Genomic DNA, 17,116 nt, shown 5'->3' on the forward strand with positions numbered 1-17,116 from the left:
AAAAAAAAAAAAAAGAGCAAAGAGCACTGAGGTCCTGAGTTCAATTCCAAGCAACCACATGGTGGCTCATAACCATCTGTAATGGGGTCTGATACCCCCTTCTGGTATATCTGAAGACAGTTACAGTGTACTCATATACATTAAATAAATATTTTAAAAGAAAAGAAAAATCAGGACTAGGAAGATAGCTTGATGGATAAAGTTCCAGCTGCACAAACATGGGAATCTAAGTTCAAACCCCCAGCTCCCATGCAAACCCAGTCTCAGTTCTATAACTGCAACCCCAGTGAGACGGAAGGTGGAGACAGGAGAGTCTCGGAAGGTCTAGGGCCAGGTACCTTGGTATATGCAGAAGGAAACAAGAAAAGGAGACCTTGCCTCACCTAAGGTGGAGGGGAGGCTAGGGCTAACACCTGAGATTGCCCTCTGACTTCATATCCCCACTGTAGCACGCTCATACACACCGGCATGCCCACACAAACACACATGAGCGTGTACACACACACATCACTCAATGCTGTGATCTCACCACTAACAAGGCTGAGTCCAGAGGATCACCCGTCTATCCTGGAATACAGGAAGGATGAAAATCTAACTGTTGGTAGAGTGCCTACCTAATAGACCCAAAGCCCTGGGTTTGATCCCTAACAACTGAGCTTAATGGTGCGTGCATAAAATTCCAGCCCTGAGGGAAATGAGGCAGGAAGTCCTGGGGTTTAATAATATTCTCAACTATATGCATAGTTTGAGCTCGCCCTGGGCTGAATGAGACCTTGTCTCGAAAAGGGACTGAGAGGACTGGAGGAATGTCTTGGCAGTTCAGAGCAGGTACTGGTCTTGCCGAGGTCCAGAGTTTAGTTCCTAGCGCCCATGTCAGGTGGCTCACAACCACCTCCAGCTCCAGCCCTAGAAAGATTGAAATTCTGGCCTTTGCGGACATCTATACACAAGGGCGCATGTGTACACATGGGCACACACACAATTAAAAACAATCGAAATGAATCTTAGAGGAAAAGTGTTCCCTCTGTCTTAGTTACTTTTCTACTGCTGTGAAGAGACACCATGACCAAGGCAGCTTATACATGCATCACATCACGTCACTGGGGGCTTGCTTACAGTTTCTGAAGGTTGGTCTCCGGCCATTGTGGCTGGGAGAAAGACAGCATGCCAAGCAGGTAGACATGGCATTTTAGATTTAGCTGAAGCTGGGCGTGGTGGCGCAGGCCTTTAATCCCAGCACTCGGGAGGCAGAGGCAGGCAGATTTCTGAGTTCGAGACCAGCCTGGTCTACAAAGTGAGTTCCAGGACAGCTAGGGCTATACAGAGAAACCCTGTCTCGAAAAAAAAAAAAAAGTAGCTGAGAGCTTACATCTTAGTCACAAGTTGGAGGCACAATGAGCGCAAAGCTGTAGCATGGGCTTCTGAAACGTCAAAGCCCATCCACCGGTGACACACCTCCAACAGGGCCACCCCAACATCCCAACAGGGCCTCCTACTCCTTCCCCCCCAAATTCCACCAGCACATTCAAATATACCAGTCTTGAGGTGGGGGAGCCCTGGTCATTCAAATCACCACGCCCTCTGAATTCCGCCAGGCCTGATACAATGCCTCTGGCATAAGAGCCTTACCAGGTCCAGGGTCATACAACTTGGGTACAGCCTGTTGTTTGATAGTCACTGGAAACTTGGCCACTGACGACTCGGACTCCATACTCACTGGAAGGAGAAGAGGGGTCAGAGTCCAGGCAGTGCCAGCTGCCAGCAGCTGTGGGGAGGGGAGAGTCCTGCCTGCGAGGAGGCTGAGGGACCACGGACACTGTGGCATCTTGACTCCGGACTCCTGTGCATCCCTGAGGCAACCTGCTTAAGGATGCGCTGCTAGAACGGGCTGGAGATTCGAGGATCTGGATTACTCCGCCATGACCCTCTGTCATGTCTCCAAGGAGAAGACCAGGACAGTAGTGCCCACTGTACCTTACAACACAGGGTCATTTTCTGAAGGGAAATGCCTTCAAATCTGAAGGTGGAGAGGATGTTTACTATAGCTATGAAGGATAACCTAGGGCTGCTAGCCTCTGATTCAACCTCCCAAGTGCTACACTCTCCCATGCCCAACTTCATATGACGCTGGGTCTCCAACCCAGGGCTCTGTGCATGCTAGGCAAGTACTCTACCAACCAAGCTGAACTTTCATTTGTGCATGTTACATTTTCCCCACTGTTGCTGTGCTATGGAGCAACTCAAAAAGGAAAAGACAAAAACTGAGGGTGGCAAGATTTGCCCTCCCGGGAGTTTCTGTAATGGGGGGTGGGGAGATTTGGAAAGACAAGTTCATATCCTTGGAGCTGGCCACATTCTCTCTCTGCAGGAATGCTCACAAGATATTGATGCACAGACTGGTTAGGTGAGTCACCTCCTCAACAGAAGCTGAAGCAGCTCTAAAAGTTCCAGAGGGGTCATGAAAGTGACTCAGCAGGTAAAGGGGCTTGCTGCTAAACCCAATGGCCTGAGTTCGATCCCTGGGATTCATGTGGTAGAACGAGAGCACCAACTCCTACAAGGTGACTTTTGACTTCCATATGACCACTGTGAAATGTTCATACCCCCCCCAATAAATAAATGAATGGAAATTGAACAGATAAACAAGTAGCTGCAGAGAACAGCTAACAGGACTGGACAAGGCCAACCAAACATAGCGATGTATGGCTGTGATTTCAGCATTATGGAGCCCGAGGCCTAGGAATTGAGAATCTGAGGCCAGCCCGAGACACACACAACATCCTGCCTCAACAAATAGACAAATAAAAAAATAAGCAGAGTGTGGGGTGTACACACCTGTAACCCCAAAGCTTGGGAGAAGAAAAGAGGGGGATCTGGAGCTCAAGACAAGCCAGCCACGACTACGTAATAGAGTTTGGAAAATCCGGGGTTACACAAGAGCATCTCAAGAAACAATAAGACTAGGGATGGAACTGGATTGGCAGAGTGGTTGCCTACCATACAGGAGGCCCCGGCTTTGATTCCCAGCACTGCATAAACTGTACTTAGAGGTACATTGCCTGTAATCCCAGTGCATAGGGGGTAGAAACTGGAGACACACAAGTTCAGAGTCTGAAGTCAGCCTGGGCTGTCTACAACCCTGTGTCAAGCAAAACAAAACTCCATCATCAATAAGAGGCAGAATAGGATGGTGCCGTGGTTTGGGATCAGTATCCCTAAAGGTCCGTATAGTGTAGGCATAAGCCACTGTTGTGACACTGGGAGGTGGATCCCTTAGAAACTAGGATATGATGGGAGGTGTTCAGGTCCCTGTGGGCATGCCTTTAAGGTGACAGTAGGATCGGCCACTTCCTAACTGTGAAGTAAGTCTCTCCTCTGTCCTACAGCTCCACCATACTATGCTGCCTCACCACAAGGGCCTATTCACCACAAACTGGAGCCCCCAAGCCTGTGCAGAGCCTTTCTTTTTCTATGCTGTCTCGGGTATTAGCCACAGTGACAGGACACTGACTTTGTGTTCACATGTGCAAGGCAAGCAGTGTCAGTGATCTTTCTCAAGTCACTCTGGGGTCAGTGGCAGCGGGGGACTCTACTGGGTGCAGTTAATAGGAAGGTAATTGTCTAGGCTCAGAAACTGGCTCATGGGAAGCATCCTGGGGGAAGGTTTTGAGAGAGTGCACACAGGAAGCATCCTGGGGGGAGGTTTTGAGAGGGTGCACACAGGAAGCATCCTGGGGGAAGGTTTGAGAGGGTGCACACAGGAAGCATCCTGGGGGGAGGTTTTGAGAGGGTGCACACAGGAAGCATCCTAGGGGGAGGTTTTGAGAGGGTGTGGTGCTCTTTTCCAGCATTTTGCGATCACATGACAGACTTTCACCTGTGTCCACCTTGTGGAGATGGTACACTGTGCTTGTGTACGTCACATGCTGAAGGATGAAATTCAGGACCTTCCGATGTCTGGTGGAAATGGTCAGCTGCCTCTGGCCTCTGCCCTGAACCTCATCGTCTGGCACATCAGCAAGGGTGTTCAGTGTCCCCAGAGAAGCTTTCAGGATGACCTAGACGGGACATTAGAAGTACACATATTATTGTACAGCTGTCAGTCACCCCTATCCATCTCTAGAAGCTCTTTATCCTACCCAATAAAACGTTATTCCCACCTGACTGTAACTCCTTAGTCTCCCATCCTCTAAACCCTGAAAGATTCTAAATGCCACGGAAGGAGAAAAATCAGTTCACAGGAAAGGCAAGTACTCAGGATGGCCAGCAGAGGGCAGAGTGAGCTAGGACAGGATAAAGCTGGTTGTAAAGGTAATAAATACAACTAGACCCTCCCCCCACCTTTCCCCGCCAGACCTAAAGACTCATGGATTTAAAGGACTCATTCCTGCAAACATCTCTGTCTTTATGGAACATTGTTCATTGAGACTTCTTCTAGAGCTGGGCAGTGGTGGCGCACACCTTTAATCCCAGTACTAGGGAGGCAGAGGCAGGCAGATCTCTGTGAGTTCCAGGCCAGCCTGGTCTACAGAGTGAGTTCCAAAACAGTCAGGGCTACACAGAGAAAACTCTTGTCGAAAGAAAGAAAGAAAGAAAGAAAGAAAGAAAGAAAGAAAGAAAGAAAGAAAGAAAGAAAGAAAGAAAGAAAGAAAGAAAAGAAAGAAAAGAAAGAAAAGAAAGAAAAGAAAGAAAAGAAAGAAAAGAAAAAGAAAAGAAAGAAAAGAAAGAAAAAGAGAAAAGAGAGAAAGAATGAAAAAGAGAGAAAGAATTCTAGATTATTATTTCTCCTCCTCCTTCTCCTTCTCCTTCTTCTCATTCTCTCCTCCTCCTCCTCCTCCTCTTCCTTCTCCTCCTCTTCCTCCTCCTCCTCCTCCTCCTCCTCTTTCAGCAAGGTCTCTGAGATCTCACTATTTTGCCCAGAGTAGCCTTGAACTCCAGAGCTCAAAAGATCTTTCTGTCTCCTGCCACACATACTGCCCCCCTCCCCAGTAGCTGGCACAACAGATAGGGGACACCTTGCCTTGTTCCCTGCTACAGTTGCTACTGACATCCGTCTGTCAGTCACTCCTGGTCCTCTACCCTCTGACATCTGAGGGAGTTTTCCAGGCGTTGGTTCTGGCTCTCTTTCTCTCATTGGAGTACAACTCCTTGGCCGAGGATTTTATCCATCATCAACTAGGTACTGTCACTGTTCAAGTGGCTTGAAAATGTTTATTGTAGCCTAGTTTGGTGGCACATGTCTTTGGTTCCTGCTCTCTGCTGTCTGAGTTTGAAGCTACATAGCGAATTCTAGGCTGGTCAGGGTGCAGTAGTGAGACCTTGTCTCAAACGAGACAACCAAAACGTTTGCCTCTAGCCAGGCAGTGGTGGCACACGCCTTTAGTCCCAGCACTTGGGAGGCAGAGGCAGGCAGATTTCTGAGTTCAAGGCCAGCCTGGTCTACAAAGTGAGTTCCAGGACAGCCAGGGCTACACAGAGAAACCCTGTCTCAAAAAACAAAACAACAACAACAACAACAAGATGTTTGTCTCTGACTCATCCCACTGCCTTCACCTTGACCCTGTGTGGTGGTTTGGATGGGAGCCAGCCTCCAAAGGCTCGTATGTTTGAATTCTTGGTCTGCAGTTGGTGGAACTGTTTGGGAAGGATTAGGAGATGTAGCCTTGTTGCAGGAAGTGTGTTGCTGGGGCAGCAGCCTTTGAGGCTTCAAAAGCTCCACACCCTCCCCAGTGTGTTCTCTGCCTCTTGTTTTTAAGATGCAGAGCTCAGCTGTTCCTGCCACCATGCCTTTGCTGTCACCATGGACTCTAACCCTCTGGAACTGTAAGCACAACTAAACACTTTTCTCAGTTGCCTTGGTCATAGTGTTTTATCACAGCCATAGGAAAAATAACTAAGACAAGAAATTGGTAACGTGTTCATGGGGTATGGTACACCTGACCAGCAGCTCTCTGATTATCTTTGCTTGGTTTGTTCTGTGAGCCCTTGGTTTCCTGATAAAGGGACCTTGGACGAGGCAGCATGGAAAAGGGGAAAGAAAGCCGGGCGTGGTGGCGCACACCTTTAGTCCCAGCACTTGGGAGGCAGAGGCAGGCAGATTTCTGAGTTTGAGACCAGCCTGGTCTACAGAGTGAGTTCCAGGACAGCCAGGGCTACACAAAGAAACCCTGTCTCAAAAAAAAAAAAAAAAAGAAGAAGAAGAAAAAAGAAAAAAAAGAAAGGGGGAAAGATATGAAAAACTGGATCCTGGAACACAAGGATGAGGAGGATGAAGGACAGGTTCCATAGAATGCAGTTATGTTCAGGTTTGTGATAAAACAAGCGCTATCCCATGCTGAAACAACAGACTTGCCCAGTTCATCAGCAGGTTCTCAGGTTCTGTTTATAGTATAGAAAATGTTATGGAAGAAGGTATTTCTCCATTGTCCAAACAAACTGGTAAGAAACAAACTGTTAAGAAATCAAAAACACCTCCTTCCCAGTGTATTGTCGACTTAGTAGAGACTTCCTCCACCTCTGATGATGATGATGAGGGAGAGCCTTTAGATCCTGGATATGAATCTGAATTAGAGGAGGAAGCAGCTAAATATCATAGTCCCGAGTTGTCCCCTTTTCTACAACCTTCTCCTAAGCCTAAGAAAAGGGGGACCCCCTCAGTCCTGCATTCTGCAAGCCGTGTAGAAGCCTAGAGAATAGGGGGAAACTTGGCGCTTTTTCCCATAGTAAGCATGGATGATGGAGATCCAGGATGGGAACAACTGGATTTTTACAAAGAGCTGTCACGAGCTACTGAGATGTCTCCATCCCGGCCTACTGCAGGCAGTCCCTATCATTGTGTGCTGTCCACAGCAAAGCTGGGCGTTCTGCAAAAGTCTGTTGTACACGTTGCTTTACTTCTTCAAGCTAAGTGATGAGATGGGAGCTGTACCCAAGCTGTGCAAATACACACTTGGGCTGAGTCCAGAGCATGTCCTCTGCTCTAACTAGCCCTAGGCCTCAGCCTGTAAACATCTAGCCTCCCTACAATCTAATCTTCCAAGATGACTGATTCAAACAGCTTTACATGGCTTCTGCATAAATTGCTTTGCCTGGCCTCAATATGTTCTAATCTTCTGGCTCTTTCTCATTCTCAGCTCTCAGTTTGTTCTGTTTTCACCCTGTCTAGCTTGTTCTCCGGGCAGCTTGTCCCCGTAAAACTGCCATACATGCACACACCTCAGCACACCACCTCTCTCTTCCTGTCTCTGTCTCTCATAACCTCGCTTCCATGTGCTGTTTTCCTGTGAGTTGGATGTATCCTATCTTTGACTCATCCTGCCATGTCTTCTGATTCATTACTTTGACCCTCAATTAGACATCACTTTCTTTTTTTATGTATATGAGTACACACTGTAGCTGTACAGATGGTTTTGAGCCTTCATAAGGTTGTTGGGAATTGAATTTTTAGGACCTCTGCTTGCTCCAGTCAACCCCGCTTGCTCAGTCCCTACTTGCTCCAGCCCAAAGAATTATTTATTATGAAGTAGCTGTCTTCAGACGCACCAGGAGAGGGCGTCAGATTTCATTACGAATGGTTGTGAGCCACCATGTGGTTGCTGGGATTTGAACTTAGGACCTTCGGAAGAGCAGTCAGTGCTCTTACCCTCTGAGCCATCTCGCTAGCCCCTAGACATCACTTTCAAACATGGCTGCTCTCTTCTACAAGCTAACCTTACCTTCACTTTTAGGGATTTGAAGGTGTATGATAAGGACATGTCTACTATGCAGCCAGATCATACTGTAATCAAGAACATGTCTTCATTTGGGCCAGATCATATCTTTGGATGGGATCCCTTGCCAGAGCAGCTATGCTGCTGAATTAAAATTCCTCTACAGCCTGTAACTTCAGCTCTGAGAGATCAGAGAGCTCTCCTGGCCTCTGTGCCTCGTGGCCTGAGTTCAATCCTCAGCACCCAAAAAAATTAAAAAACAAAACAAGGGGCTGGAGAGATGGCTCAGTGATTAAAAGCACTGACTGCTCTTCCAGAGGTCCTGAGTTCAAATCCCAGCAACCACATGGTGGCTCACAACCATCTGTAATGGGATCCGATGCCCTCTTCTGGTGTGTCTGAAGACAGCTACAGTGTGCTCATATACAATAAATAAATCTTTAAAAATAAATAAATAAATAGATAAATCAGTATGAATAAATGATATCAGTTTGTCACTAATAGAAAGAAACTGCTGTTGTTAAGTCCATCACCCCCTCTCACCCAAGTCCTCTCCTTGTGACATGTAAAAGGCACTTGCTTCCAGTCATGCCCAAAGAGTGGCCATGATTGCTCCTCTCGCCTGCCCATTCATTCTACCTGAAGATGCAGTGGAAGCAAGCTTCTCTCTATTCCCACTGCTCTAAAGGTCACTCTTCGCTTTGGTTGTCTGCATAGCTAGGCATCTTTGTCAGAAGTCAACTGCATTAGGTCAGTCCTGCTGAAGACTCTGGCCAGTCAACAGAGAAATCTCTGAGAAGCAAGTCCTTAGGCAGCCACACCCACAGGGCAACTAGGCTTGAGTAAGCACATAATGAAAGAGGCTAGAGGCTTGGCTCAGGGCTAGAGCGTTTGCCCCATATGTGTAAGGGACTGGATTCCAGCCCTAGTGCCCTTATAAAGAAAGAAATCCTAGTTAAGAGAAACACATCAGGGATAGGGTGAGAGGGTTTGTGACCGAGGAGCCCTCTGAGGACACAGAGTAGCTGTCCACACTCCACCCTCTATTTGGCCTGTGGGAGGTGGGGGACGAAGGATATAGAGCTCATTTCTGAGCTGAGGAGATGGCACAGTGGATAAGGACACATGCTGTGTAAGTAGCAAAACCTGAATTTGAATGCTCTGCTCCCACATAAAAAAGTCAGGCGACCCCAGCCACCAAAGATGGACAACAAGACAGAAAGCTCATTGGGGGTTGCTGGCTGTCAGCCAAGCCAAAACCCAGTGAACTCCCCAGTGTCTCAAGGCAACAGAGGGCCATAGAGAAGGACACAGCAATGTCTGTCCTCTGACCTCCAGGCTCATCCCCGGGCAGGTACGTCAGCACAGCCCCTTACCCCCAAGTCTCCATTCCCAGGGCCCTTTTGCAGGTTCTGAATGAGATTGCACCTCACCCTCAGACATCCCATCCTGAGACCTCGACCCAGAGCTGTGTCGTGAGGGGAGGACAATGGGACATCTCATCCTTTTGTTGTCAGAGGCCACATGTGGCAGCTGCTTGCTCCTAGAGCACACACAGCCATGGAGGTCATTTTGGAAGTCCTCCTTGCAGTCACCCCAAAGGCTAGAAAACTATGCAATGCACCCCATGACCCACTTTGTATTCATGTAGGGTTTGAGTTGGATTAATGACCGGGGTTGGATTAATGGTTAAAGACCAAGATCAAACATAGTTGTGGAAGGGGAAACAGTGCTAAAAATGCTGAGATGGGGACTCTTACCTCATAGACTGGAGCATCTGGCCCTTCATACTGGAGGCCTAGAAGACACAGGAGAGGTGGGGAAAAGTGTCTGAGTGGACACCAAAGCTCCCTCATACATCTCTCTGCCTCTGACTCCTACATAGCTGGAGAGCCCCACCGAGTGTCATTTCCAATCAGATGGTTGGCCTACATAGTCCCAGAGCTGTGAGATGGTCCCTTGGTCTCAAAGCCTCATGGGTCTAAGACTTCCAGTGCCCATCCTCAGCTTTGGGTTCTGTGAACTCACACAGCCCCTTGCAGATGGTCCTGTTACTGAAGGCAAAGCAACGATGGAGGCATAATGAATAATGAATGACCTTTAAATGAACCTGAGAAGAATCAGACTCTCAGAAATAGAGTACAACTTCCCAGGGGGTGGGAGAGAGGATGTGATAGTTAGTGTTAATTATGAACCCGACAGAATTTAGAATCACCTGGGAGAAAGGCATCTGGGCATGTCTCTGGAGTAATGGGAAGACCCATCCACTGTGGGTGGCATCATTCCCTAGGCAGGGGATTCTGGCCAGTGTGAATGGATAAAATGAGCTGAATGCTAACGTGCATGCATCCATTGTCCCCTTCTACTGACTGATCTCATACATAATATGGCTATCTGGCTTCATGTTCCTGATGCCTTGACTTCCACCATGACAGTCAGGAAGCTGGACCTATGAGGTAAATAAACTGTTCTCCCTTAAATTGCTTTTGTCCGAGTTTTTTTTTTTTAATTATTATAGCAACAGGAAAATAAACCAAGACAAGGGAGTTATAGATAAGTGAGTATACAGTTTCAGTGTGTGTGTAGAGTATGGGGGGGGGGGGAGTGGGGCTAGAGTGCTTGCCTAGCATGCATAATGCCTTGCGTTTGATCCCCAGCACCACATAACCCTAAACATGGTGGTACATGCTTGTATTCCCAATATTCAGAGAGTAGAGGAGGGAGGGTCAGGAGTTCAAGGTCATTGGCTTACATAGAGACACATGGAGTTATGTGTATCTGAATGAAGTGATGGTTGTGTCTGCACAGCCCTAAAGGAGATATCTCTACCCGATCCCCTCTAAGGATCAGGAAACATCACAGAAGAGTGAGCAATAAGAACCTTAGACTCAGAGCCCGGAGGAGTGCTGTAGAACGCTGTCTCCTGGACATGAGGTGGCCTTTTCTGTCATGAACTCACAGCAGCTGTGATTATCTGAACAAGACTAGGTCTACCATGGATGCAGGAAGAGCTCATGAGGCCCCACCCATCATGGATGGAGAAAGAGCTGTGAGTTTTTTGGGTAGGAGGTCTGTGACCACTTCCTCGATAGGGCCTGGGGCATCAGGGGAAGGTCTAGGAGTTCCCAGCCTTTGAGGTAGCCAAGGCATTTTTTAAAATTAACTGGTGTGTGTGTGTTCCATTTGAGGATCCAAGATAGTTCCTGGGTGGGTGCGCACATCCTGGGAGCACAAAGCAATGCAGCCAAAAACTCACTGCAACACAAACAGCCTGAAGAATTGGCTCAGAAGAACCCTATACAAGGGCTGGGGAGATGGCTCAATGGTTAAGAGCACTGACTGCTCTCCCAGAGGTCCTGAGTTCAATTCCCAGCAACCACAGGGTGGCTCACAACCATCTGTAATGGGATCTGATGCTCTCTTCTGGTGTGCATGAAGACAGTTACAGTGTACTCACATAAAATAAATAAATCTTAAAAAAGAAGATGCTACACAAGCATAAGGATCCAAGTTCAGATCCCAACACCTTAATATCATATGTGTGTCCCACACACACCTGTTAGCCTAGCTCTGATGAATGTCCCACATATCTGTTACTCTAGCCCTGATGTGTACAGATCCAGGAGGATTGCTGGGACTTATTGACTTCCAGCCTTGCAGGTAAAACATGAACACCCCCCCCACACACAAACCTGCCTCCAAAGGAAAAGGCAGACTTAATTGAGAGCACCTGACATGGCCTTCTGGACTCCATACACATCCACATGTATCGAAGTACGTATATCACACAGATACACATACATGCACAAATGGATAAAGATTTTAAATAAACAAAATAATAAAATAAATAGATTTTTTTAAAAAAATAATTAAGTTACCCAAATTGTAAGACCATTTTTAAATGGCTACTCAAAAAGATTATCAGGGTTAAGGGTACGATACATTGGCACAGCCCTTGTCTGAAATCTTGGGTTCACTCAACAGTCCTCTTCCTCCAGGCAAAGTCCATCAGTCATCCCACAGGATATAACTGTGACTTCAGCCAGGAAGGAAGGCAGAAGGGAGCCTGGGAGGGCCAGCTTCTCCTTCCCGCTGCTCCATCCAGAAGGCCCCCCACGGATTTGGTACATGTATCTCCGCCACTCACTCTCCACCTAGTCGCAATGTGGGTTTGGATAACTTGGGTCTTGCTCACAGAGACTTATTCAGCTGCACTCAGGTCTTTTCCATGACTCATTGGGGTGGGGGTGGGGGACTGTTTGCCCCCAGATGCCAAGAGCCCACCAGAAAGAAGACCCAGAGACCATCTACCACCTCTGTGGGAGAAAATACGTGTATTACCTCTGGTCTCCGGCACTTGGCTTTCAGAAAGAAGGTGATACTGAACCAGAGGGATTCGTAAAGACCTGGCGAAGAGCTATTTTTGTCTTCGTTTTGTCTTTATTGTTTTATTGAATTTGGAGAGTTTGGTATTGGCGTGTGGAATAAAACAGTCTCACTGCATAGGTGAAGCTGACCTCAAATTCCTGATCCTCCTGCCTCAGTCTCCTGACTGCTGTGTGATGACAGATGAGTGCTACCACACTGAGCTTAGAAAGGGACTTAGCTGTTATTTTAATTTGTATTAAACATGTTTTATTTTGTGCCTATGGATGTGTGTGTGGCGGGAGGTTGGGGGAGGGTACATGCATGCCACAGTTCATGTAGGGAGGTTAGAGGAAAGCCTGAGGATGCTGACTCTTTGGCCATGTAGCTCGTGAGTATAGACCTCACGGAAGGGAGTTGACATAATTATTCTTTTCAAAATGCCCTCTTTGAAGATGGAGTCATCAATGTACTCCTGATGCTGGAAGACCTTTGAAAGCCAATTATTCCCTAAGATTCCCAGAGGCCCATGGAACCCCAACTTCTGTATTAGCACACAGCCTCAGGGAAGCCATGGCTATAGAGATCCCAGGTTGTGTGTGAGGAGCTTTTGATGCCACTTCTAGGATGCTGGCAGGAATATTTATATTGGGCTAGGACAAGGAAGTAGGCTCAGGCAAGAACTTAACATTGGGCTAGGACAAGGCTCAAGATGAACAGAGCAGAGGAAGGTGTTCTTTGTATCTTGATCATCTTGTTAAGTTCCTGAATACGGTAATCATGGGGCCTTCCTTTATGCCTGGTTTGTTCCTTGACTACTTTGTCTTTGAGCTGGAAATGACCCTATTCTTTGTATGTAGAATAGAATGGTATAAAAGCAGACTGGAAAAAAATAAACTGGCCTCAGCCCTGGCTGGGGTCATACTATAAAGTAATCTAATTGTCTTTTCTTCTTCTTCTTCTTCTTCTTCTTCTTCTTCTTCTTCTTCTTCTTCTTCTTCTTCTTCTTCTTCTTCTTCTTCTTCTTCTTCTTCTTCTNCTTCTTCTTCTTCTTCTTCTTCTTCTTCTTCTTCTTCTTCTTCTTCTTCTTCTTCTTCTTCTTCTTCTTCTTCTTCTTCTTCTTCTTCTTCTTTAATCCACATTCTTTTCCTCGAAACCACGTTGACTGAGCTGGCTTAGTCAGTAGAGGACACAGGGAGTCTAACACCGACTGAAATCCCACCGAGATTCCTGGGTTGTACCAGTGCACATGGTCACACAGTGAGTGGCCAGCTACTGGATTCCTCCTTTTGTTTAAGGAGAACAGAGAGAATGTCCCCTGTGCAGCCTGTAACCATCCAGATGTACCTACCTGGGATGAGAATTGTGTGCAGGGGCATCACCTCCACACCATGGACTGGGTATCCAAAGGGGAGATTGGGTGGAGCCAGCAGAGGTGGTGGGCGAGGCAGCCCTTCTCTTCAGGAGAAAGCAAGCATGACAGTTGGTGTACAACAGAATGCATTTTAAAAAGCACGCTCACAATCAACAACAACAACAACAAGTAAAATTATTACCTGTAAACATACATACATATGATTTAAAATAATAAAAAGGTGAATCTGTTTCTGTTGTTTGGATTTCTCTGTATAGCCCTACACCAGGCTGGCCTCTAACTCACAAAGATCCTCCTGCCTCTGCCTCCTGAGTGCTGGGATTAAAGGTATGTGCTTGCCACTGCCCAACTAAAAGGCAAATCTTATTGAGATGACAGTTGTCTATATCTGAAACAATGATCATATATAGACAATTCTAGAAGGAAACAAGGTTCACATTCAGTTTAGAGCTAGCTAGGCCTGCGTCAGAAGCATTTCTCTAAAATATCAGTTCTCAACCTGTGGGTTGAACAACCCTTTCACAGGGGTCACCTAAGACCATCGGAAAATACAGATATCTACATTATGATTCACAACAGAGGCAACATTACAGTTATGAAGCAGCAGCAACAAAAACAATGCTGTGGTTGCGGTCGCCACAACGTGAGGAGCTGTGTTCAAGGGTCGCGCCTTCTGAAGCTTGGCAACCTCTGCTGTAAAATCTCTCTGCTCTTAGTTACTTTTAAAGGGGCTGCCACAAGCAACTCTATCTTGTTGGTTTGAGACAAGGTCTTGCCATGAAATCTACACTTGCCTTAAACTTACAATCCCGCTTCAGCATCTCACGTGCTGGGATTACAGACAAATACCCAGCATAAACAAATCCCCTTTAATAAAAGCCAGCCAGAACCTATTTTAATTCCCTCTTCAACCAATGATTTTGATATCAATCCTTTGTAATTGAAAGGCGGGAGGACTGGGGCTATAACTCAGCGGCAAAAGCATTTGCTCAGCACATACAAGGATCTGGGTTTGATTCCCAGCACTACAGGAAAAGAACTGAGGCAGGGGCATAAAGGAGTAGGGGCTCAGTGGTGGGTGCTTGCCTGGATTATAAGACACCCTGCATTCAGTCTCCAGCACTGTCAAGAGACAAAGTGACATTCTGTACCCCTGAACATGGTAGCACTTGACAGAATGTCCCCAGCTTATAGAATCACCTTCTGTGCTGGCCTGGGTAGCCGGTGGCTGTACCACACCATCCATGAGCAGTGCCAAACTCCGTTCCTTTTTCTCTGTCAGTTTTACTGAAATGTTTTGGTTTGGTTTTTAAAGATTTATTTATTTAGTATGTATACAGCGTTCTGCCTGGATGTATGCCTGCAGGTCAGAAGAGGGCACCAGATCCCATTACAGATGGTTGTGAGCCACCATGCAGTTGTTGGGAATTGAACCCAGGACCTCTGGAAGAACAGTCAGTGCTCTTAACCTCTGAGCCACCTCTCCAGCCCTTCATTGCAATCTCACCAAACCCTGCAAATCTTTCTTGGAGAATGCTCTTCACTGTCTTCCTCTGCCTGTTCTCAGCAGTTCCTCCCAGGGATCCCTCAGGAGGGCGAGGGTCAGCCTTTTTCTCAGGGTTCCTCACTCTTTCAAGCCTTTGAGTGTTTGCTGTTCCCAGAAACCCAGGAGCCCCCACAGCCTGCATCACCTCCTCTGAAAGTGCTCAAATTCCGCCTGTCTTCTGGCGTTCACAGCTGGAAGATCCTTCTGGTTGTAGGCATCCTGAAACTTATATTTCATTCGCAGTTTGCCAGAGTTACAGTCACACTGATTTTTGGGGAAGAGCCTAGAAAGAGGGAGAAAAGCTTATAAACATGATTGACTGCAGAGAGGGCGGGACCTTAGCCCTAAACTTGTGTGTTGCTCACACTGAAAAAAAAAATTTTTTTTTTATCACATAGCTACCCTAACTGGATTGATATCCTGCAACCACCCAGCAGTGAACCCCCCCCCCCCAGACAAGATGAGGGAGTGGAGTTGAAGGGAGGGACTAAAGACTGTTCCCTCTTTCTTTTCTTTCTTCTTTTCCTTTTCTTTTTTGAGATGGAGATCTTGTCTATGGGGCCCAGGCTGGCCTCAAACTCATGGTAACCCCCCTGCCTTAGCTGCCTGAGTGCACTACCATGCCTAACAGCCCTCTCTAGAATTATCCCTTCTATCCTGCTTCTTTAAGAGCCACAGGCACTTCAGTTGGCAGCTAGTACCTTTAGGGCAGATGGCAGGAACTGCACCCTTCCAGTGAAGTTGCAAGGTCGCCTGGTGTTGTGAGAAACAGAGTCTGGATCCCACAGAGCACACCTGGTCTCTGAGACTCACTTTAGTAACGAGCACCCGTTCTGAATTGTCTACAATGTCTAAGGCTCAAGGAGAATCAGGGAAAGCTACATTGAGGGAAGACGACAGCGAGGCCGGAGCACCTAGAGTCTCACCAGATGTCGCTGTAGGTAAAGAGTTTCCTCAGGTGCTCCTCTGGTAGAAGTTTCAGCACTGGGTCAACCAGCGCAGGCTTCGGGAACTTTGGCTTGAAGGTGCTGAAGTCTGTTGTAAGGGACACATTTCTCACCATAAACGCAACAGTGGCAAGTCCTACCATCATGCCAAACGTCTTGAGGAGCCACGGAAACCTGGAGCTGGCAAAAGACACGCTGAAAAAGCAAAACACATTAGAATGTTTGATCTCAAGATCTGGGGAGATAGAGGGTATAGACAGTAACGCTGCATGGTGGGGGGGAGGGCAGGGGGAGGAGGCAGGGGGGAGGGGGGGAGGCAGGGGGCGGAGCTGAGTGCAGTCTCCTGCAACCACATACGGTTCAGTGGGCAAGAGCACTCACCGTGCAAACCTAGACTTCATTTGAGAACCCAGGGTACGAGTTGTCCTCTGACACCCATACCCGAGCCGTGGCATTTGCTCATGGACTTTCACGTTCTCAATAGTAATCATCTTCATTAGTTTTACACTGTTTTGTTCGAGACAGGTCCCACCACATAAGCCTGGCTGGCTGAGAATTCACCACGTAGATCATGCTGGCCTTGAATTCATAGTGATCTGCCTGCGTGTGTGTGTAAATATATGAGGAAATTACACTACCTTTGTTATGTATGCCTGTTAATGTCTGAACTTTATAAAATGGTATCAAAACACATTCATTTAAAGTCATCAAGTTTCAGAAACACTAGCAGAAAATAGACCTTTATTTTCTTCCATTCCTGAAGCTCTTAAAAACCATTTAGTCAGTTAGTTGTTAGTTAGTTATTAGTTAGTTAGTTTTGGGGATGTATATCAATGTGCATGTGCCCTGGCACACATATGGAGGTCTAAGGACAACTTTTGGCAATGAGTTCTCCTTCCCTACAACACGGAAGTTAGGGATTAGATGTTCTTTGTTTCCCTTGGAGGCAAGAACCTTTATATGCCGAGCCATCTCCGTGGCCCTTGGACTTTTCTTTAATAAAAACTAAAACAAAAAAAATCACAGCACTGCCCGGCGTGGTGGCACACGCCTTTAATTCCAGCACTCGGAAGGTAGAGGCAGGCAGATTTCTGAGTTTGAGGCCAGCCTGGTCTACAGAGTGAGTTCCAGGACAGCCAGGGCTATACAGAGAAACCCTGTCTCGAAAAATTAG

At 47.0% G+C, this 17,116-nt stretch overlaps 1 protein-coding gene across 5 annotated transcripts in view; it reads right to left on the minus strand.

The window, feature by feature from the left end:
- The window catches only part of B4galnt2 (beta-1,4-N-acetyl-galactosaminyltransferase 2), a 42,483-nt gene that overhangs the window by 6,678 nt on the left and 18,689 nt on the right, over positions 1-17,116 (minus strand). For 4 of the 5 annotated variants that reach the window (XM_029546639.1, XM_029546640.1, XM_021213711.2 and 1 more), the window contains exons 2-7: positions 15,922-16,137; positions 15,141-15,278; positions 13,426-13,532; positions 9,470-9,507; positions 3,878-4,058; positions 1,630-1,716 (exon numbers count right to left, since the gene is read on the minus strand). In XM_029546639.1, the coding sequence (XP_029402499.1) occupies positions 1,630-1,716; positions 3,878-4,058; positions 9,470-9,507; positions 13,426-13,532; positions 15,141-15,278; positions 15,922-16,088 (718 nt within the window). In that variant the 5' untranslated portion in view covers positions 16,089-16,137. Of the gene's footprint in view, positions 1-1,629; positions 1,717-3,877; positions 4,059-9,469; positions 9,508-13,425; positions 13,533-15,140; positions 15,279-15,921; positions 16,138-16,323; positions 16,384-17,116 lie in introns of those variants that run through there. The other variant, XM_029546637.1, reaches the window with a different exon arrangement.

Source organism: Mus pahari, chromosome 14 (genome assembly GCF_900095145.1).
Source record: "Mus pahari chromosome 14, PAHARI_EIJ_v1.1, whole genome shotgun sequence".
NCBI classification, from domain to species: domain Eukaryota; kingdom Metazoa; phylum Chordata; class Mammalia; order Rodentia; family Muridae; genus Mus; species Mus pahari.